The sequence below is a fragment of the Anomaloglossus baeobatrachus genome, chromosome 11 (genome assembly GCF_048569485.1).
Source record: "Anomaloglossus baeobatrachus isolate aAnoBae1 chromosome 11, aAnoBae1.hap1, whole genome shotgun sequence".
Classification (NCBI taxonomy): Eukaryota; Metazoa; Chordata; class Amphibia; order Anura; family Aromobatidae; genus Anomaloglossus; species Anomaloglossus baeobatrachus.
The window spans coordinates 168715136-168738354 of NC_134363.1; the positions used below are offsets into that span (position 1 = coordinate 168715136).

General features: G+C 51.6%; 1 protein-coding gene across 5 annotated transcripts in view; it reads right to left on the reverse strand.

Moving 5' to 3' along the window:
- Positions 1–23219, reverse strand: part of SLC37A4 (solute carrier family 37 member 4) — a 135647-nt gene that overhangs the window by 73859 nt on the left and 38569 nt on the right. For 4 of the 5 annotated variants that reach the window (XM_075327448.1, XM_075327449.1, XM_075327451.1 and 1 more), the window contains exons 4-8: positions 16550–16793; positions 9034–9189; positions 609–694; positions 307–420; positions 66–131 (exon numbers count right to left, since the gene is read on the reverse strand). In XM_075327448.1, coding sequence (XP_075183563.1) covers positions 66–131; positions 307–420; positions 609–694; positions 9034–9189; positions 16550–16793 — 666 coding nt within the window. The remainder of the gene's footprint in view (positions 1–65; positions 132–306; positions 421–608; positions 695–9033; positions 9190–16549; positions 16794–23219) is intronic. The other variant, XM_075327453.1, reaches the window with a different exon arrangement.

Consider the following 23219-nt stretch of genomic DNA (forward strand, 5'->3'; position numbering starts at 1 on the left):
CGGAGGGAAGAAGCAAAAGTGCACATAATAAGGACAGACACAGTATATCAAAGAAAGACAGAAACCTCTTGTTGGTTCAGATTGGACATCTCAGCGAGAGGCTGGAGAGCCAGAGACAAGATCCCGTCCACCTGAGAGAACGTGAACAGCAGATAAGAAACAACAAATGATAGCATTAGGCACAGAGAGAAGACGGAAGAATGAGCAGGAGCTGTAGGAAGCATTGCACTCATCCAGTTATGACAAGGGGTGAATTATTTGGAATTTTCACTTAATTGTAAACTTTCTGCACAAGTTTGACGTTACCTTGGACGCTCCTGGAGTGACGGTCACACGGAACAGAAACAAGGACACAACCATTCCGGCCATCATGGACAGGAGCAGACCGTGGCGAGGGTTACCATAATTCCTCAAACCCGACTAACAGAGACCGCAGAAAGAGGATCGGCCAAAAAGGAAAAGAAACCAGTTAAAAATAACCGACAAATTGATCTGCTTTATTATTTCCCACCCGGTGCCACCAGTATATACTGGAATGACATCGCACCACCTATAGTGTTAACCGCAAAATATTGCACATTTGTGACGGTTGCATTTACTGTTCTTACTTTTGCCACAGCGCGATCAGACAGTAATCCAGCGGCAATGCTTCCTATCAGGCCTCCGACCTCCAGAGCACTCATGTACGAGCTGCCTGCAACAGACAAGAGGCAAAAATGTCAATAAGAGGCGGCTCTATGAGGACATATTCATTAGATCTAATATTGAAATCCTTTTGATTTCGTCTTTGCATCAGAAATAACTGTGTGCAAGAGGGTATACGGCACGGTGGCTCAGTGGTTAGCACTGCAGTCGTGTGGTGGCTCAGTGGTTAGCACTGCAGTCGTGTGGTGGCTCAATGGTTAGCACTGCAGTCGTGTGGTGGCTCAGCGGTTAGCACTGCAGTCGTGTGGTGGCTCAGTGGTTAGCACTGCAGTCGTGTGGTGGCTCAGTGGTTAGCACTGCAGTCGTGTGGTGGCTCAGTGGTTAGCACTGCAGTCGTGGGGTGGCTGAGTGGTTAGCACTGCAGTCGTGGGGTGGCTCAGTGGTTAGCACTGCAGAACTGCAGCGCTGGGGTCCTGGGTTCAAATCCCACCAAGGACACTATCTGCAAGGAGTTTGTATGTTCTCCAGAGTATGCTCTGCTCTATTTAATGATCTTGTGAACGGAGGAAGAAGAGATCAGCTATAATAATAAATAATAATGAAGGGAATTTTGTTACTTACCGTAAATTCCTTTTCTTCTAGCTCTTATTGGGAGACCCAGACGATTGGGGTATAGCTACTGCCTCCGGAGGCCACACAAAGCACTACACTAAAAAGTGCAAGGCCCCTCCCCTTCTGGCTATACCCCCCCGTGGTATCACGGGTTCTCCAGTTTTAGTGCCAAAGCAAGAAGGAGGAAAGCCAATAACTGGTTTAAACAAATTAACTCAGAGTAACATCGGAGAACTGAAAAACCGTTCAACATGAACAACATGTGTACCCGCAAACAACAAAAACATCCCGAAGGACAACAGGGCGGGTGCTGGGTCTCCCAATAAGAGCTAGAAGAAAAGGAATTTACGGTAAGTAACAAAATTCCCTTCTTCTTCAGCGCTCTATTGGGAGACCCAGACGATTGGGACGTCCAAAAGCTGTCCCTGGGTGGGTAAAGAAATACCTCATGTTAGGGCTGCAAAACAGCCCTCCCCTACGGGGGTGTCACTGCCGCCTGCAGGACTCTTCTACCTAAGCTGGCATCCGCCGAAGCATAGGTATGCACCTGATAATGCTTGGTGAAAGTGTGCAGACTGGACCAGGTAGCTGCCTGGTACACTTGTTGAGCCGAAGCCTGGTGTCGTAATGCCCAGGACGCACCCACGGCTCTGGTTGAGTGGGCTTTTAGCCCTGAAGGAACCGGAAGCCCCGCAGAACGGTAGGCCTCTAGAATTGGTTCTTTGATCCATCGAGCCAGGGTGGCTTTAGAAGCCTGCAACCCCTTGCGCGGACCAGCGACAAGGACAAAAAGTGCATCGGAACGGCGCATGGGCGCCGTGCGGGAAATGTAGAGTCTGAGTGCTCTCACCAGATCTAACAAACGTAAGTCCTTTTCATACCGGTGAACCGGATGAGGACAAAAGGAAGGCAAGGATATATCCTGATTAAGATGAAATGAGGATACGACCTTAGGGAGAAACTCCGGAATGGGGCGCAGCACTACCTTGTCCTGGTGGAACACCAGGAAGGGAGCCTTGGATGACAGAGCTGCCAGCTCAGACACTCGCCGAAGCGATGTGATCGCAACGAGAAACGCCACCTTCTGTGACAGGCGAGAAAGGAAACTTCCTTCAGAGGCTCGAAAGGCGGCTTCTGGAGAGCAACCAATACCCTGTTGAGATCCCAAGGATCTAACGGCCGCTTGTACGGGGGTACGATATGACAGACCCCCTGTAGGAACGTGCGCACCTTAGAAAGACGTGCTAGACGCTTCTGAAAAAAACACGGATAGTGCCGAGACTTCCCCCTCAAGGAAGCCGAGCGACAAGCCCTTTTCTAACCCCGATTGCAGGAAGGAAAGAAAAGTAGGCAATGCAAATGGCCAGGGAGACACTCCCTGAGCCGAGCACCAGGTTAAGAAAATCTTCCACGTTCTGTGGTAGATCTTAGCAGAGGTGGACTTCCTAGCCTGTTTCATGGTGGCAACGACCCCTTGAGATAATCCTGAAGACGCTAGGATCCAGGACTCAATGGCCACACAGTCAGGTTCAGGGCCGCAGAATTCCGATGGAAAAACGGCCCTTGGGACAGTAAGTCTGGCCAGCCTGGTAGTGACCACGGTCGGCCGACCGTGAGATGCCACAGATCCGGGTACCACAATCTCCTCGGCCAGTCTGGGGCGACGAGTATGACGCGGCTGCAATCGGATCTGATTTTTTGCGCAGTACTCTGGGCAAGAGTGCCAGAGGTGGAAACACATATGTGAGCCGGAACTGCGACCAATCTTGCACTAAGGCGTCTGCCGCCAGAGCTCTGTGATCGCGCGATCGTGCCATAAATGCCGGGACCTTGTTGTTGTGCCGAGACGCCATTAGGTCGACGTCCGGCACCCCCCAGCGGCGACAGATTTCCTGAAACACGTCCGGGTGAAGGGACCATTCCCCTGCGTCCATACCCTGGCGACTGAGGAAGTCTGCTTCCCAGTTTTCTACGCCCGGGATGTGAACTGCGGATATGGTGGATGCTGTGTCCTCCACCCACATGAGCATTCGCCGGACTTCCTGGAAGGCTTGCCGACTGCGCGTCCCTCCTTGGTGGTTGATGTATGCCACCGCTGTGGAGTTGTCCGACTGGATTCGGATCTGCTCTCTTTCTAGCCACTGCTGGAAAGCTAGTAGGGTAAGATACCCTGCCCCGATTTCCAGAACATTGATCTGAAGGGTGGACTCCTGCTGAGTCCACGTCCCCTGAGCCCTGTGGCGGAGACAAACTGCTCCCCACCCTGACAGACTCGTATCTGTCGTGACCACTGCCCAGGATGGGGGTAGGAAGGATCTTCACTGTGACAATGAGGTGGGAATAAGCCACCATTGCAGAGAGTCCTTGGCCGTCTGGGAAAGGGAGACTTTCCTGTCCAGGGAGGTTGACTGCCCGTCCCATTGGCGGAGAATGTCCCCTTGCAGTTGGCGCAGATGAAACTGCGCAAAGGGAACTGCCTCCATGGCTGCCACCATCTTCCCTAGGAAGTGCATGAGGCGCCTTAAGGGGTGCGACTGGCCTTGAAGGAGAGACTGCACCTCTGTTTGCAGTGAACGCTGCTTGTTCAGCGGAAGCTTCACTATCGCTGATAGAGTGTGAACTCCATGCCGAGATACGTTAGTGATTGAGTCGGTGACCGATTTGACCTTGCCAAATTGATGATCCACCCGAAAGTCTGGAGAGTCTCCAGCGTAACATTCAGGCTGCGTTGTCATGCCTCGAGGGAGGGTGCTTTGACGAGTAGATCGTCCAAGTAAGGGATCACCGGGTGTCCCTGAGAGTGCAAGACTGCTACCACTGCTGCCATGACCTTGGTGAACACCCGTGGGGCTGTCGCCAGACCGAATGGCAGAGCTACGAACTGAAGATGGTCGTCTCCTATCACAAAACGTAGAAAACGTTGGTGCTCCGTAGCAATTGGCACGTGGAGATAGGCATCTTTGATGTCTGTTGAGGCAAGGAAGTCTCCTCGAGACATTGAGGTAATGACGGATCGGAGGGATTCCATCCGGAACCGCCTGGCGTTCGCATGCTTATTGAGCAGTTTTAGGTCCAGAACAGGACGGAAGGAGCCGTCCTTTTTTGGAGCCACAAAGAGATTGGAGTACAAACCCTCGCCCTCGTTCCTGAGGGGGGACAGGGATCACCACTCCTTCTGCTCTTAGAGCGTCCGCCGCCTGCAGCAGGGCATCTGCTCGGTGGGGAGGTGGGGCCGTTCTGAAGAATGGAGTCGGAGGACGAGAACAGAACACTGTCCTGTGCACGTGAGCACAATGTCCGTCACCCACCGGTCTGTGACCTGTGACAGCTAAATGTCGCCAAAGGCGGGGGAGTCTGCCATCAACCGCGGATGCGGAGAGAGAGAGAGAGCTGAGAGTCATGAGGAGACCGCCTTGGTAGCGGTTCCTCCGGCTGCCTTCCTTGGGCGTGATTGAGCCCGGCCGGAATCTGAGCCCGTCTGAGGTTTTGTAGCCCTTTTGCACGAGGACAATTGGGACCTGCCCGAGCTTGGGAAGGACCGAAACCTCGACTGTACTTTTAGGACAGCATTAATAGGGTAAGTCGCAGTGCAGACATTGCGGAGTTACGGACGCCTCTGCGGTACAGATGTACATGTGCTCAAGGCCAGCTGCGCAAGAACAGCTGAACAGGTTAGGTTGCCTATACGGCTGTGAATGCCGGAGCAACCGACACGCCGATAGCCTCCTAGACAGATTTCAACCAGAGTCCATCTGTCTGTGAATGGCATCTTTAAGTGAAGCCCCATCTCCAGTGCAACTATGGCTCTAGACGCAAGCCTGGAGATTGGAGAATCCACCTTTGGACCCTGGGTCCAGCGCTTGACCACGTCAGGGGAAAAGGGATAACGTGTATCTTAAAAACGTTTGGAGAAGACGCTTATCTGGTAAGCGTGGTGTTTCTGGACTGCTTCTCTGAAGTCAGCGTGGCCAGAAAAATACTCAATATCCGTTTGAGATACTGAAAAGGGACTTCTCCTGCTGTGAAGCTGACTCCTCCACTGGGGGAGCTGAGGGAGAAAGATCCAACCTTCCATTGATGGACGCTATAGGATCATTCCGTATGGCGTTACCATCCGGTGTATCCGGATTGATAGCGATGTCAGGATCAAAGTCCTGGAGAGCTGCCTTATCATACAGAGAGTCCTCCTGGGACCCCCCCGTTCCAAATGAGGTTGGTCAGGAAGATTGCCCATGGCCTGTCTGGACTGCAAGTCTCTATCTTATGACAATATATCTGTCGAAACTGCAACTCCGTCCCTGTCCTTGGACAGGGATGACAGGTGGTTTCTTTGGCCACGACTAGTAGAGACCCCGGCAGACGAAGTGCTAGAGACCCCGGCAGACGAAGTGCTACAGGGGAGCATGCACACAATGGGACGGTGTCATGAACAGCATCCCATGTAGTAAAAACAGCACTGAAAATCTGTGTTGCTTTTTTGCCGCTGCCGACTAGCCATCTAGAAGTATATAGCCAAGATTGGTGACCGTACAGTGCAATGTATAGCATACAAGCATAAAGTACAAATGAACACTGCAGCACAAGCAATACAAGCAGCATAGAAGCCTATGCCCTGGCACCTCTGCTCTTCTGCTGCTGTAGACTAGTCATCTAGGGGAATATAGCCCAGAAGAGTGACCATACAGTGCGATGTATAGCATACAAGCACAAGTACAAATGAACACTGCAACACCTGCAATACAAGCAGCATAGAAGCCTGTGCCCTGGCACCCCTGCTCTTCTGCTTCTGTAGACTAGTCATCTAGGGGAATATAGCCCAGAAGAGTGACCCTACAGTGCAATGTATAGCATACAAGCACAAGTACAAATGCACACTGCAGCCCATGCAATACAAGCAGCATAGAAAAAAACCTGTGCCCCAGCACCCTTGGTTTTCTGCTGCTGTAGTCTAGCCATTCCAGGAGAATATAGCTAAGACTAGCGACTGTACAGTGCAGTGTATAGCATACAAGCATAAACACAAATGAACACTTCAGTACGTGCAATACAAGCAGCATAGAAAGCCTGTGCCTTAGCACACCTGCTTTCCTGCTGCTGATGTGTCGCTCTCCAAGCGGGCATATAGCGACCTATGCAGTTAAAATACACATGTACACACTGCAGTATATATTGGGGTCAGCACTATGTGTGCCGCTTACCGCCCGCCTATAAGCGGGTGTATGGTCGCCATAGTCCTGCCTGGTTGCCGAAAGTCCGAGCTCGGACTGCAGTAATGGCTGCCGGCGTCTTCCCCAGCTCGTGTGAGGAGGGGCGGGCCGTGGGCGTGCCCCAAGTCAGAGCGGGAATCCGGCGTCCGACAGTGTGCAGTGAGAGGGCTGGAGCATGTAAATAAGGCTCCAGCCCTCGGCGCTGCTGATTGCTCAGCGTCTGTCCCCTTCCCTGAGTGACAGGGAGGGGGCGGGAACGAAGCGGCACTAGGCCGCAGAAGCCGGGGACTGGATTTATAAGCGCCGCCGCCGTAAAAGCGCGGTCGGCGCCCAGTCCCCGGCGAACTACAAGTCCCAGCCGTGCCGCCGCTCCCGGAGCGTCCGGCGCGGTAGTTCCCAATACACAAAGTCACTCAGCAAAGCTGCAGTGACTGTAACCCTTTACTGTCCCCGGCGCACTAGCACACCCAGCAAGTCTGGAGTGTGCTGTGCCTGTGTGTACGGGGACACAGAGTACCTGTAATGGTGCAGGGCCATGTCCCTGAACGGTACTCCAGCTCCGTATCCAGCAGGTTCAAATGGGTCTGTGGATGGAGCCCGGCGTCAGAGCTTTGAGGCCGGCAGGATCCCACTTCCTCAGAGCCCCTCAGGGGGATGTGGAAGGAAAGCAGCATGTGGGCTCCAGCCTCCGTACCAGCAATAGGTACCTCAACCTTACAACACCATCAACGGGTGAGAAGGGAGCATGCTGGGGGCCCTATATGGGCCCTCTTTTCTTCCATCCGAAATAGTCAGCAGCTACTGCTGACTAAAATCTGTGGAGCTATGCATGGATGTCTGACCTCCTTCGCACAAAGCTTGAAAACTGGAGAACCCGTGATACCACGGGGGGGTATAGCCAGAAGGGGAGGGGCCTTGCACTTTTTAGTGTAGTGCTTTGTGTGGCCTCCGGAGGCAGTAGCTATACCCCAATCGTCTGGGTCTCCCAATAGAGCGCTGAAGAAAATAATAATAAATAATAATAATAATAATAAATAATAATCAGATAATGATTATTTTCTTCCCATAGATCAGCTCTTTATCCTTCATTCTGACTTTTTATTTTAAAATAAATGGAAAAGGAGAAAAAGTGTACAAGTCTATGCTTAGTCGGAGGCATTAGGGGTAATCGGTGGCTCAGTGGTTAGCACTGCAGTCTTGTGGTGGCTCAGTGGTTAGCACTGCAGTCTTGCAGCGCTGGGGTCCTGGGTTCAAATCCCACCAAGGACACTATCTGCAAGGAGTTTGTATGTTCTCCCTGTGTTTGCGTGGGTTTCCTCCGGGTCCTCCGGTTTCCTCCCACACTCCAAAGACATACAGATAGGGACTCTAGATTGTGAGCCCCAATGGGGACAGTGTTCCTGATGTATGTAAAGCGCTGCGGAATATGTTAGCGCTATATAAAAATAAAGATTTGATATAAAAATAAAGATTTGGATAGGACAGAGCTTGAGAGCAGGTGTGATCGCCAGAACTGGGCATATGATGAGGTCTGTAAAACAGCAGAGGGCGCCAGAACACCTATGTAACAGAGCAGTATCTATAAATTGAATTCAAAGGGATTGTTCCTCTCTGAAAATAATTTTCCAAATTTTTCCAGAATTTTGTAACGAAAAATAAAAAAAAAAATTAAAAAACTGTGGCTGCATGTAGAATTAATAATTAATTAATTAAAAGGCATCCTGACCTCAAATAGCACCTACTTCTAACAAAAGGGTTTTCCTCCAGGTTCTCCGGTTTCCTCCTACACTCCAAAGACATATTCATAGGGAATTTAGATTGTGAGCCCCAATGGGGACAGTGTACCTCTTGTATGTAAAGCGCTGTGAAATTAATAGCGCAATATAAATGAATAAAGGGCAGCATGGCTCAGTGGTTAGCACTGCAGTCTTGTGGTGGCTCAGTGGTTAGCACTGCAGTCTTGTGGTGGCTCAGTGGTTAGCACTGCTGTCTTGTGGTGGCTCAGTGGTTAGCACTGCTGTCTTGTGGTGGCTCAGTGGTTAGCACTGCAGTCTTGTGGTGGCTCAGTGGTTAGCACTTCAGTCTTGTGGTGGCTCAGTGGTTAGCACTGTAGTCTTACAGCACTGAGGTCCTGGGTTCAAATACCACCGAGGACAACATCTGCAAGGAGTTTGCATGTTCTCCCCGTGTTTGCGTGGGTTTCTTCTGGGTACTCCGGTTTCCTCCCACACTCCAAAAAAAAACAACCCATACTGATAGGGAACTTAGATTGTGAGCTGCAATGGGGCAGTGTTGACATTGTATGTAAAGCGCTGTGGAATTAACAGCGCTATATAAATGAATAAATATTATTATTATTAATAATAATAATAATAACTTCTCAGTAATAAATGAAAATTCTTAAGGCAGAAAAGATATCAGTGCTACTTTTTGCTCACAGAGAATGGACTGACTAGGCAAGGTGTGGATCTATACCCTTGTCTTGGATGGAGCAGAATGAATAAGCCTTATGTACGTGCTTGATTATTGAGAACATAGAGGTATACAGACAGGACCGTCTGACACTTACCTATGAGCGCAGACTGCCCCTTGTCCTGAATCAGGAATAGCTGCCCCCAATCTGTACAGCAGGTCTTCACCCCAAATACCACCAAGTAGCCGGTGCACAGCAGCCAGAGGTAGGGGGAAAGCAGGAACTCTTTCAGGGTGGTCTCGTCTGCAGAACCTGGCGTATAAAAATGCATAAAAATGCAAAGGTTATTAAATAAAACATGACGAAAACTCTACAGGAGGCGAATAAAACGAGGTCAAAAGGAGGCACTGCATAGGAGCTGTCTCATCTCATACGTTTATATCATATCTATCACTGGGATCTATTCCCAAGATGGAAGGATGGCCTCACATGCAAAGACCTCTCCATTCATTTGCATGTTATGTCTAGGTATTTGGGGTTAGAAATCATTTTTACAATAGGATTACATAAAAGTATCGCACTATTTGGGCTTTTAGAGGCTCTTTGCTTCCTGGCACAAATAACTTGTGGTCTGTGATCATAACTCAGCTGAGAGGATAGATAAAAAAAATTACAAGCTCACTGACAAGTGCTCAGATCACTCATTCCTAGGCCAGCAATAGAGAAAAAAGGCAACACAGCGACTATGGAAGGAGAATGGTGCGACATTTTTAATGTTTAATTAAAAGAAGGGAATTTTGTTACTTACCGTAAATTCCTTTTCTTCTAGCTCCTATTGGGAGACCCAGACGATTGGGGTGTATAGCACTGCCTCCGGAGGCCACACAAAGCAATTACACTAAAAAGTGTAAGGCCCCTCCCCTTCTGGCTATACACCCCCAGTGGGATCACTGGCTCACCAGTTTTAGTGCTAAAGCAAGAAGGAGGAAAGCCAATAACTGGTTTAAACAAATTCACTCCGAAGTAACGTCGGAGAACTGAAAACCATTCAACATGAACAACATGTGTACCCGAAAAACCACCAAAAATCCCGAAGGACAACAGGGCGGGTGCTGGGTCTCCCAATAGGAGCTAGAAGAAAAGGAATTTACGGTAAGTAACAAAATTCCCTTCTTCTTCGGCGCTCCATTGGGAGACCCAGACGATTGGGACGTCCAAAAGCTGTCCCTGGGTGGGTAAAGAAATACCTCATGTTAGAGCTGCAAAACAGCCCTCCCCTACGGGGAGGCAACTGCCGCCTGCAGGACTCTTCTACCTAGGCTGGCGTCCGCCGAAGCATAGGTATGCACCTGATAATTTTTGGTGAAAGTGTGCAGACTCGACCAGGTAGCTGCCTGGCACACCTGTTGAGCCGTAGCCTGGTGTCGTAATGCCCAGGATGCACCCACGGCTCTGGTAGAATGGGCCTTCAGCCCTGATGGAACCGGAAGCCCAGCAGAACGGTAGGCTTCAAGAATTGGTTCTTTGATCCATCGAGCCAGGGTGGCCTTAGAAGCCTGCGACCCTTTGCGCTTACCAGCGACAAGGACAAAGAGTGCATCCGAGCGGCGCAGGGGCGCCGTGCGGGAAATGTAGATTCTGAGTGCTCTCACCAGATCCAACAAATGTAGATCCTTTTCATACCGATGAACTGCATGCGGATAAAAGGAAGGCAAAGAGATATCCTGATTAAGATGAAAAGAGGATACCACCTTCGGGAGAAACTCCTGAATGGGGCGCAGCACTACCTTGTCCTGGTGGAACACCAGGAAAGGAGCTTTGCATGACAGCGCTGCTAGTTCAGACACTCTCCGAAGAGACGTGACCGCTACCAGAAAGGCCACTTTCTGTGAGAGTCGAGAAAGTGACACATCCCTCAGGGGCTCGAAAGGCGGCTTCTGGAGAGCAACAAGGACCTTGTTTAGATCCCACGGATCTAACGGCCGCCTGTACGGAGGTACGATATGACACACCCCCTGCAGGAACGTGCGCACCTGAGAAAGTCGCGCTAGACGCTTCTGAAAAAACACGGATAGTGCCGAGACTTGCCCTTTAAGGGAGCCGAGCGACAAGCCCTTTTCCAACCCAGATTGCAGGAAGGAAAGAAAGACAGGTAACGCGAATGGCCAGGGGGATACTCCTTGTGCAGAGCACCAGGATAAGAAAATCTTCCACGTTCTGTGGTAGATCTTAGCAGAAGTGGGCTTCCTAGCCTGTCTCATGGTGGCCACGACCCCTTGGGGTAATCCTGAAGACGCTAGGATCCAGGACTCAATGGCCACACAGTCAGGTTCAGGGCCGCAGAATTCCGATGGAAAAACGGCCCTTGGGACAGTAAGTCTGGACGGTCTGGTAGTGCCCACGGTTGGCCGACCGTGAGATGCCACAGATCCGGGTACCACGACCTCCTCGGCCAGTCTGGGGCGACGAGTATGACGCGGCCGCAATCGGATCTGATCTTGCGTAACACTCTGGGCAAGAGTGCCAGAGGTGGAAAAACATAAGGGAGCCGGAACTGCGACCAATCTTGCACTAAGGCGTCTGCCGCCAGAGCTCTTTGATCGCGAGACCGCGCTATGAAGGTCGGAACCTTGTTGTTGTGCCGAGACGCCATTAGGTCGACGTCCGGCACCCCCCAGCGGCGGCAGATTTCCTGAAACACGTCCGGGTGAAGGGACCATTCCCCTGCGTCCATGCCCTGGCGACTGAGGAAGTCTGCTTCCCAGTTTTCTACGCCCGGGATGTGAACTGCTGATATGGTGGATGCTCTTTCCTCCACCCACATCAGAATCCGCCTGACTTCCCGGAAGGCTTGCAGACTGCGTGTCCCTCCTTGGTGGTTGATGTATGCCACCGCTGTGGAGTTGTCCGACTGAATTCGGATCTGCTTTCCTTCCAGCCACTGCTGGAAGGCTAATAGGGCAAGATACACTGCTCTGATTTCCCGAACATTGATCTGAAGGGTGGACTCCTGCTGAGTCCACGTCCCTTGAGCCCTGTGGTGGAGAAAAACTGCTCCCCACCCTGACAGACTCGCGTCTGTCGTGACCACTGCCCAGGATGGGGGCAGGAATGATCTTCCCTGTGATAATGAGGTGGGAAGAAGCCACCATTGTAGAGAGTCCTTGGCCGTCTGAGAAAGGGAGACTTTCCTGTCTAGGGAAGTTGTCTTCCCGTCCCATTGGCGGAGAATGTCCCATTGAAGTGGGCGCAGATGAAACTGCGCGAACGGGACTGCCTCCATTGCTGCCACCATCTTCCCTAGGAAGTGCATGAGGCGCCTTAAGGGGTACGACTGACCCTGAAGGAGAGACTGCACCCCTGTCTGTAGTGACCGCTGCTTGTCCAGCGGAAGCTTCACTATCGCTGAGAGAGTATGAAACTCCATGCCAAGATACGTTAGTGATTGAGTCGGTGCCAGGTTGGACTTTGAAAAGTTGATGATCCACCCGAAAGTCTGGAGAGTCTCCAGCGCAACATTCAGGCTGTGTTGGCATGCCTCTTGAGAGGGTGCTCTGACAAGTAGATCGTCTAAGTAAGGGATCACCGAATGTCCCTGAGAATGCAAGACTGCTACCACTGCCGCCATGACCTTGGTGAAAACCCGTGGGGCTGTCGCCAGACCAAATGGCAGAGCTACGAACTGGAGATGGTCGTCTCCTATCACGAAACGTAGAAAACGTTGGTGCTCTGTAGCAATCGGCACGTGGAGATAAGCGTCCTTGATGTCTATTGATGCAAGGAAATCTCCTGAGGCAATGACGGAGCGGAGGGATTCCATCCGGAACCGCCTGGCGTTCACATGCTTGTTGAGCAGCTTTAGGTCCAGAACAGGACGAAACGAGCCGTCCTTTTTTGGAACCACAAAGAGATTGGAGTAAAAACCTTGCCCTTGTTCCTGCAGAGGAACAGGGATCACCACTCCTTCTGCTTTTAGTGAGCACACCGCTTGCAGAAGGGCATCTGCTCGGTCGGGACGTGGGGAGGTTCTGAAGAACCGAGGCGGAGGACGAGAACTGAATTCTATCCTGTACCCGTGAGACAAAATGTCTGTTACCCACCGGTCTTTGACCTGTGGCAGCCAAATGTCGCAAAAGCGGGAGAGCCTGCCACCGACCGAGGATGCGGAGGGATGAGGCCGAAAGTCATGAGGCAGCCGCCTTAGAAGCGGTTCCTCCGGTTGCTTTCTTGGGGCGTGAATGAGCCCGCCAGGAATCTGAGCTCCTTTGCTCCTTCTGAGTCCCTTTGGACGAGGAGAATTGGGTCTTGCCGGAGCCTCGAAAGGACCGAAACCTCGACTGCCACTTCCTCTGTTGAGGTTTGCTTGATCTGGGCTGGGGTAAGGAGGAGTCCTTACCCTTGGATTGCTTAATGATTTCAGCCAATTGTTCACCAAACAGTCTATCTACAGATAGTGGCAAGCTGGTTAAACATTTTTTGGAAGCAGAATCCGCTTTCCATTCCTTTAACCACAAGGCTCTGCGCAAGACAACAGAGTTGGCAGACGCAATTGAGGTACGGCTTGTAGAGTCCAGGACAGCGTTGATAGCGTAAGTCGCAAACGCAGACATTTGCGAGGTTAGGGACGCTACTCGCGGCACTGCTGGACATATGATAGAGTCCACCTGTGCCAGGCCAGCTGAAATAGCTTGGAGTGCCCACACGGCCGCGAATGCTGGAGCAAACGACGCGCCGATAGCTTCATAGACAGACTTTAACCAAAGGTCCATCTGTCTGTCATTGGCATCTTTAAGTGAAGCCCCGTCTTCCACTGCAACTATGGATCTAGCCGCTAGCCTGGAGATTGGGGGGTCCACCTTTGGACACTGGGTCCAGCGTTTGACCACGTCAGGGGGAAAGGGATAACGTGTATCCTTAAGACGTTTGGAGAAACGCTTATCTGGGTAAGCATGGTGTTTCTGGACTGATTCTCTGAAGTCAGCGTGGTCCAGAAAAGTACTCAGTTTAGGCTTGGGATACCTGAAATGGAACTTCTCCTGCTGTGCCGCTGCCTCCTCTGCAGAAGGGGCAGGGGGAGAAATTTCCAATAGACTATTGATGGCCCCTATAAGGTCATTTACCATGGCGTCACCATCAGGAGTATCCAGATTGAGAGCGGTTTCAGGATTAGACTCCTGATCCCCCTCCTCTGTCTCATCATGTAGAGACTCTTCTCGCTGAGACCCTGATCCGCGTGATGACGTGGAGGGTCTCTCCCAGCGAGCACGCTTAGGCTGCCTGGGACTGTCATCTGAATCAGAGCCGTCAGGCTGAGATGCCTGGGACCCCCTTGAAGCACGGATAAACTCCAACTGAGGGGGACCGGGGAACATTGCCGCAGCAGTGTCCATGGACTGAGGAACTGGTCTGGCCTGCAAGGTCTCTAGGATTTTTGTCATAGTGACAGCCATCCTGTCAGCAAAAACTGCAAACTCTGTCCCCGTCACCGGGACAGGGTTCACCGGCGACTCTGCCTGGGCCACTACCACCATAGACTCCGGCTGACGAAGTGGCACAGGGACCGAACATTGCACACAATGGGGGTCATTGTAACCTGCCGGTAGATCAGCCCCACAAGCGGCACAAGTAGCGTATTGCTGTGCAGCTGCAGCCTGTGTCTTGGCACCCTTGCGTTTTACAGATGACATGTTGTCGTCTCCTCAGAGCAATTGGGGTATACAGCCAAGAAGCGACCTTACAGTGCAAAATATATATATATATGGTACAGAGAAAAAAGTACACAAATATAACACTGTGGCACTAGTGGGGGCCAGCACTTAAGTGCTGCTTAACGCGGGTGTCCAGAAATCCCTTGTCTGGGTCTCCCAGAGCCTGCGTCCGTTCTCCAGCCAGACTGCATGTAAGAATGGCTGCCGGCGTCCTGTGGAGAGGGGCGGGCCCTGGGCGTGTGCAGACAAAGAGCGGGAAACCTGCGTCCCCCTGTGCTCAGTGAGAGGGCTGGAGCATGTAAATAAGGCTCCAGCCCTCGGCGCTGAGTAATCGTACAGCGTCTCTCCCTTGCCCTGATTGACAGGGTGGGGGCGGGAACGAAGCGGAGCTAGGCCGCAGAAGCCGGGGACTAAATTTATAAGCGACGCCGTCGTAAAAGCACGGTCGTCGCTAAGTCCCCGGCGCACTACAAGTCGCAGCCGCGCCGCCGCCTAGGGGCGGCCGGCGCGGCAGTCCCCAACACATAAAGTCACTCAGAAAAAACTGTAGTGACTGTAACCCCAGCGCGCAGCGCTACTGTCCCCGGCGCACTAGCACACCCAGCAAGTCTGGAGTGTGCGCGGCCTGTACATACGGGGACACAGAGTACCTTAATGTCGCAGGGCCTTGTCCCTGAACGGTACCCAGCTCCGTATCCAGCAGGTTCCATGGGTCTGTGGATGGAGCCCGGCCTCAGGGCTTGGGGGCCGGTAAGATCCCACTTCCTCAGAGCCCCTCAGGGGGATGGGGAAGGAAAACAGCATGTGGGCTCCAGCCTCCGTACCCGCAATGGGTACCTCAACCTTGACAAACACCGCCGACATAAAGTGGGGTGAGAAGGGAGCATGCTGGGGGCCCTAGTATGGGCCCTCTTTTCTTCCATCCGACATAGTCAGCAGCTGCTGCTGACTAAACAGTGGAGCTATGCGTGGATGTCTGACCTCCTTCGCACAAAGCAGAAAACTGGTGAGCCAGTGATCCCACTGGGGGTGTATAGCCAGAAGGGGAGGGGCCTTACACTTTTTAGTGTAATGCTTTGTGTGGCCTCCGGAGGCAGTGCTATACACCCAATCGTCTGGGTCTCCCAATGGAGCGCCGAAGAAAATATATTTTTAGCTCCAAATATAAGCAATTAGGTTAAAAAAATAGTATAATTAATGGTGGACAACCCCTTTAGCACATTTGTCGCACCTGTCACACATAGATTATAATTAATGATGAGCGAATAGTAAAATATTTGGGCTCGGATTATTTGTTCTGAATACCTAGCACAATTCCAGTATTCGTCATGAATAACGAACCTAATGCAAGTCAATGGGGAACCCGAACATTTTTCTTCAAGATTTCCTAGAAAACTACTTAGGTTCCCCATTGACTTGCATTGGGTTCATTATTCGTGATGAATATTGGAATAGTACTATAGGTATTCGGTATGAATAATCTGAACCCACGTTTAGTATTTGCTCATCACTAATTATAATGGTATAAATTTAACAGGCAGATCATGAAAAAGCTCATTATGTATCTGTTAAACATATCCTATATTAGCAAAGATAAATGGAGACAGCCGGGCACTGCAGCCGCAGGTAGGTAACCCGTAGAAGCACTTAGCCTCAGTGCGAAACGGCCGTTGTCCGGTGCACCTGCACCCCTCCCTCTCCATTCATGTAACTTTCACGTGTTTGCACATTAAAAACTGCAGAACCCTACTGTGAAGTGCCGCCTTCCTTCCTTCTTTGGATATCCTATATTAGTCTATGGGTGAAAGACTGAACCGTTTGCCAATATATAAAGTATACATCCGGAGTTTTCCCTGTCATATACGATAAACGGAGACTAAAAACGTGATGAGACCATAGTCTAATAAGTTATACAGACTTTCTATAGGTTATAAACAACAGGACAGATCATAAGACGTCTTCACCTTTCTTCCCTTTCTTGGGCGCCAGATCAATGTTCTTTAGCCCCACGTCGGATGGTTCATTCTTGATGAGTATAAGGCATAGGACCGAGACTCCGACGCAGATGATGCCGGAGAAGGACAGGGTGCTGCGCCAGCTGTAACTAGCGGCTACGAGGGTGGCGATGATCGGACCGAGACTCCCTGCGAGGTTCATACTGCACGACAGCACGGCCCACCACGTGCCGAACTGCGACGGCTCAAACCACTGCGAAGAAAGAGGAGACATTGGAACATTACACTGCACCTTTTTATGCATTTGTACACACTAAGCAGCAGGATAAAAGCACAACAGGAAAGAATTTAAAAGGATCGGTTCAAATTCGAAATCGATAAAGCAGTAAAGTGCTTGTAAAAAGCAGCAACTCTGCAATTTATCTCTTGCTAAAAACTCTCTGCTCTAAAGATGGGAGGGATTTTTAATTCTATAGGTGTATCCAACTATAGAATATACATTGCACTTCATGCAAAAGTAGGAAATGTATTAGGCTATGTGCCCACGGGACTATGTATCTGCGGATTTTTCTGCATCAAAATCCGCATCTTTCCCGCAAAATCCGCACCTTTTCATAGGTGCGGATTTACCGCGGATTTGATGCGGATTTTGGTGCAGATTTTTTTTTTTCCTTTTTAGGCTATGTGCCCACGCTGCGGATTTTGCGCGGATTTTGCCGCGGATTTGCCGCGGATTTACTGCGGATTTTCCGAAAATCTGCAGCAGCGGCACTTCCAAGCCATTTCAATGGCATTTTGGAAATGCTGTGTCCATGCTGCGGATTTTTCCGCGGCGGATTTGCCGCGGATTTTGATCCGGAAAAATCTACAGCATGTCAATTATTGTTGCGGATTTTGGTGCGGATTTTGGGTTTAGAATGGGGAAAGAAAAAAAAAATCCGCATCAAAATCCGCGGCAAATTCGCGGTAAATCCGCGGCAAAGAGAAGGGAATTTTGTTTACTTACCGTAAATTCCTTTTCTTCTAGCTCCAATTGGGAGACCCAGCCAATTGGTTTGGGTGTATAGCTACTGCCTCCGGAGGCCGCACAAAGTACTACACTTAAAAGTGTAAGGCCCCTCCCCTTCTGGCTATACACCCCCCCGTGGGAGCACGGGTCCTTCAGTTTTAGTGCAAAAGCAAGAAGGAGGAAAGCCAATAACTGTTTCAAAAACAAATTCAATCCGATAAACAATATCGGAGAACGTAAGTTATTAACATGAACAACATGTGCACCCGAAAAACAAATACCCTCAGAAAAACAGGGCGGGTGCTGGGTCTCCCAATTGGAGCTAGAAGAAAAGGAATTTACGGTAAGTAAACAAAATTCCCTTCTTCTTTTTCGCTCCTAATTGGGAGACCCAGACAATTGGGACGTCCAAAAGCAGTCCCTGGGTGGGTAAAATAATACCTCGCGATCGGGCTGTCAGGCAGCCCTTTCTTACAGGTGGGCCACCGCCGCCTGCAGGACTTGTCTACCTAGGCTGGCATCCGCCGAAGCGTAGGTATGCACCTGATAATGCTTGGTGAAAGTGTGCAGACTCGACCAGGTAGCCGCCTGGCACACCTGCTGAGCCGTAGCCTGATGCCGTAATGCCCAGGACGCACCCACGGCTCTGGTAGAATGGGCCTTCAGTCCAGAAGGAGTCGGAAGCCCAGCAGAACGGTAGGCGTGAAGAATTGGTTCCTTGATCCACCGCGCAAGGGTGGATTTGGAAGCTTGCGACCCTTTATGCTGACCAGCGACCAGGATAAAGAGTGCATCCGAACGGCGCAGAGACGCCGTGCGGGAAATGTAGATCCTGAGTGCTCTCACCAGGTCCAACAGATGTAAACCCTTTTCAAAATGGTGAACTGGATGCGGACACAAAGATGGTAAAGTGATATCCTGATTGAGATGAAAGGAAGATACCACCTTGGGAAGAAACTCTGGAATTGGACGCAGTACTACCTTGTCTTGGTGAAACACCAGGAAGGGAGATTTGCAAGATAACGCCGCCAGCTCGGACACTCTCCGAAGAGACGTGACCGCCACCAGAAAAGCCACTTTCTGTGAAAGCCGAGAAAAGGAAATCTCCTTCATAGGCTCGAAAGGTGGCTTCTGGAGAGCAATTAGAACCTTGTTCAGATCCCAGGGTTCCAATGGCCGCCTGTAAGGGGGAATGATATGACAAACCCCTTGCAGGAACGTGCGTACCTTAGGAAGTCGCGCCAGGCGCTTCTGAAAGAATACGGATAGCGCAGAGACTTGTCCTTTAAGGGAGCTAAGCGACAAACCTTTTTCCAACCCAGACTGCAGGAAGGAAAGAAAAATATTTAATGCAAATGGCCAGGGAGAAACTCCCTGAGCAGAGCACCAAGATAAGAATATCTTCCACGTTCTGTGGTAGATCTTGGCGGAGGATGGTTTCCTAGCCTGTCTCATGGTGGCAACAACATCATGAGATAAACCTGAGGTCCCTAGGATCCAGGACTCAATGGCCACACAGTCAGGTTCAGGGCCGCAGAATTCAGATGGAAAAAACGGCCCTTGAGACAGCAAGTCTGGACGGCCTGGTAGCGCCCACGGTTGTCCTACCGTGAGATGCCACAGATCCGGGTACCACGACCTCCTTGGCCAGTCTGGAGCGACGAGAATGGCGCAACGGCAGTCGGACCTGATTTTGCGGAGCACTCTGGGCAACAATGCCAGAGGTGGGAACACATAAGGTAGTCGGAACTGCGACCAATCCTGAACTAAGGCGTCTGCCGCCAGAGCTCGGTGATCGTGAGACCGTGCCATGAAAACCGGGACCTTGTTGTTGTGCCGTGACGCCATCAGGTCGACGTCCGGCATCCCCCAGCGGCGACAGATCTCCTGAAACACGTCCGGGTGAAGGGACCATTCCCCTGCGTCCATGCCCTGGCGACTGAGAAAGTCTGCTTCCCAGTTTTCCACGCCTGGGATGTGAACTGCGGATATGGTGGATGCTGTGTTTTCCACCCACGTCAGAATCCGCCGGACTTCTTGAAAGGCTTGTCGACTGCGTGTTCCCCCTTGGTGGTTGATGTACGCCACCGCTGTGGAATTGTCCGACTGAATCCGGATCTGCTTGCCCTCCAGCCACTGTTGGAAGGCTCGCAGAGCAAGATAGACTGCTCTGATTTCCAGAACATTGATCTGAAGGGTGGACTCTCTCTGAGTCCACGTACCCTGAGCCCTGTGGTGAAGAAACACTGCTCCCCACCCTGATAGGCTCGCATCTGTCGTGACCACCGCCCAGGATGGGGGTAGGAACGACTTTCCTTTTGACAATGAGGTGGGAAGAAGCCACCAACGGAGAGAGTCCTTGGTTGCCTGAGAGAGGTAGACATCCCTGTCGAGGGACGTCGACTTCCCGTCCCATTGGCGGAGAATGTCCCATTGTAGAGGGCGCAGATGAAACTGCGCGAAAGGGACTGCTTCCATTGCTGCCACCATCTTCCCTAGGAAATGCATGAGGCGCCTCAAGGAGTGGGACTGGTTCTGCAGGAGAGATTGCACCCCTGTCTGCAGAGAGCACTGCTTGTCCAGTGGAAGCTTCACTATCGCTGAGAGAGTATGAAACTCCATGCCAAGATATGTTAGTGATTGGGTCGGGGTTAGATTTGACTTTGAAAAGTTGATAATCCATCCGAAACTCTGGAGAGTCTTCAGTGCCACGTTCAGGCTGTGTTGGCATGCCTCTTGAGAGGGTGCCTTTATAAGTAGATCGTCCAAATACGGGATCACGGAGTGACCCTGCGAGTGCAGGACAGCTACTACTGCTGCCATGACCTTGGTGAAGACCCGAGGGGCTGTTGCCAGCCCGAAAGGTAACGCTACGAACTGCAGGTGTTCGCTTTCTATAACGAAGCGTAGAAAACGCTGATGCTCTGGCGCAATCGGCACGTGAAGATAAGCATCCTTGATGTCTATTGATGCTAAGAAATCTCCTTGAGACATTGAGGCTATGACGGAGCGGAGAGATTCCATCCGGAACCTCCTGGTTTTTACATGTTTGTTGAGCAACTTTAGATCCAGGACAGGCCGAAAGGACCCGTCCTTCTTTGGCACCACAAACAGATTGGAGTAAAAACCGTGACCTTGTTCCTGAAGAGGAACGGAAGTCACCACTCATTCCGCCTTTAGAGCGGTCACCGCCTGCAGCAGAGCATCGGCTCGGTCGGGCGGTGGGGAAGTTCTGAAGAAACGAGTTGGAGGACGAGAGACGAATTCTATCCTGTACCCGTGAGACAGAATGTCCCTCACCCAACGGTCTTTGACCTGTGACAGCCAAATGCCGCCAAAGCGGGAGAGCCTGCCACCGACCGAGGATGCGGAGAGAGGAGGCTGAAAGTCATGAGGAAGCCGTCTTGGTAACGGTTCTTCCTGCTGTCTTTTTTGGGCGTGACTGCGTCCGCCAAGAATCTGAGCCTCTCTGATCCTTTTGAGTCCTCTTGGACGAGGAGAATTGGGACCTGCCTGAGCCTCGAAAGGACCGAAAACCAGACTGACCCCTCCTTTGTTGGGGCTTGTTTTGTCTGTGTTGAGGTAAGGATGAGTCCTTACCCTTGGAGTGTTTAATGATTTCATCCAAACGCTCCCCAAACAATCGGTCACGAGAAAAGGGCAAACTGGTTAAGCACTTCTTGGAAGCAGAATCTGCTTTCCATTCTCTCAACCACAGGGCTCTGCGCAAAACCACGGAGTTGGCTGACGCCACCGCCGTACGGCTCGTAGAGTCCAGGACAGCATTAATCGCGTAAGACGCGAATGCAGACATTTGAGAGGTCAATGGTGCCACCTGCGGGGCAGATGTACGTGTGACCGAGTCGACCTGTATAAGCCCAGCTGAAATAGCTTGGAGTGCCCATACGGCTGCGAAAGCTGGCGCCAACGACGCTCCAATAGCTTCATAGATGGATTTCAGCCAGAGCTCCATCTGCCTGTCAGTGGCATCTTTAAGTGCCGCTCCATCTTCTACTGCAACTAAGGATCTAGCTGCAAGCCTCGAGATTGGAGGGTCCACCTTGGGACACTGGGTCCAACCCTTGACCACGTCAGGGGGAAAAGGCTAGCGTGTATCTTTAAGCCGTTTAGAAAACCGCTTCTCAGGATAAGCGTGGTGTTTCTGGATTGCATCTCTAAAGTCAGCGTGGTCCAGAAAAGTGCTTAATTTACGCTTGGGATATCTGAAATGGAATTTCTCCTGCTGTGAAGCTGCCTCCTCCTCAGTAGGAGCTGGCGGAGAAATATCTAACATCCTATTGATGGACGCTATAAGATCATTCACTATGGCGTCACCATCCGGTGTATCCAGATTGAGAGCGGTCCCAGGATCAGAATCTTGATCAGTTACATCCGCCTCATCACCCATAGATCCGTCCCGCTGGGACCCTGACCAGTGAGACGAAGTTGAGGGCCCCTCATAACGAGCCCGCTTAGGTTGTCTGGGACTGTCGTCCGAGTCAGAATCGTCACCCTGGGGTGCATGTGACACCCCCGGAGCTTGGAAGTGTTCCAGCTGAGGTGGACCAGGGAGCAATGATGCCACAGTGTCCATGGTCTGAGTTACTGGTCTAGACTGCAATGTTTCAAGAATCCTTGACATGGTCATAGACAATCTGTCAGCAAAAGCTGCAAACTCCGTTCCTGTCACCTGGACAGCATTCACAGGTGGTACACTCTGGGTCACGTCCAGCAGAGGCCCCGGCTGTGCAAGTTGCACAGGGGCCGAGCACTGCACACAATGGGGGTCAGTGGAACCTGCCGGTAGAGCAGCCCCACATGCGGTACAGGCAGCATATAATGTCTGTGCCTTGGCACCCTTGCGTTTAGCGGACGACATGCTGTTGCCTCCTTGTAATCTAGGAGGGTATATAGCCGAGAATCACCAGCGACCGTACAGTACAAAGTATTTGCAACACAAAATACTCAGTATACAAACGGCACAAGTGGGGGTGAGCCCTTGAGGGCTGCTTACCGCCCGCTGAACAGTGGGTATGAGGCCGTAGAATCCCGTGTCTGGGTCTCCCCGTCTCCCCTCTGCAGCTCAGCGTGCAGGCAGGAATGGCTGCCGGCATTCTGTGAAGAGGGGCGGACCGTGGGCGTGCCACAAACAAAGAGCGGGAAACTGCGTCCTACTGTGCCTGGTGTGAGGGCTGGAGTATGTAAAAACGACTCCAGCCCTCAGCGCTGATGCTCTGTACAGCGTCCCGCCCTCCTCCTGACTGGCAGGTGCGGAGGCGGGAACGAACGAACTAGGCCGCAAAAGCCGGGGACTGTAGTAATAAGCGCGGCTGTGATATATGCACGGCCAGCGCGGAAGTCCCCGGCGCACCACAAGTCCCAGCCGCGTCGCAGTCCCAGCGGCCGGCGCGACCGTTCTCCCTGAGTCTACCCACTCAGCTAAGCTGAAGTGAGGAAATGGCACAAGCGCAGCAGCGCTGTTGTCCCCGGCGCACTAACACACCCAGCAATGCTGCGGTGTGCGCGCGTATGCACGGGGACACAGAGTACCTTGACGGAGCAGGGCCATGTCCCTGACGATACTCAGCTCCATATCCAGCGGCTTCTCCAGGGGCTGCGGATGGAGCACGGTCTCTGTGCCTGGAGACCGGTAAAATCCCACTTCGCCCA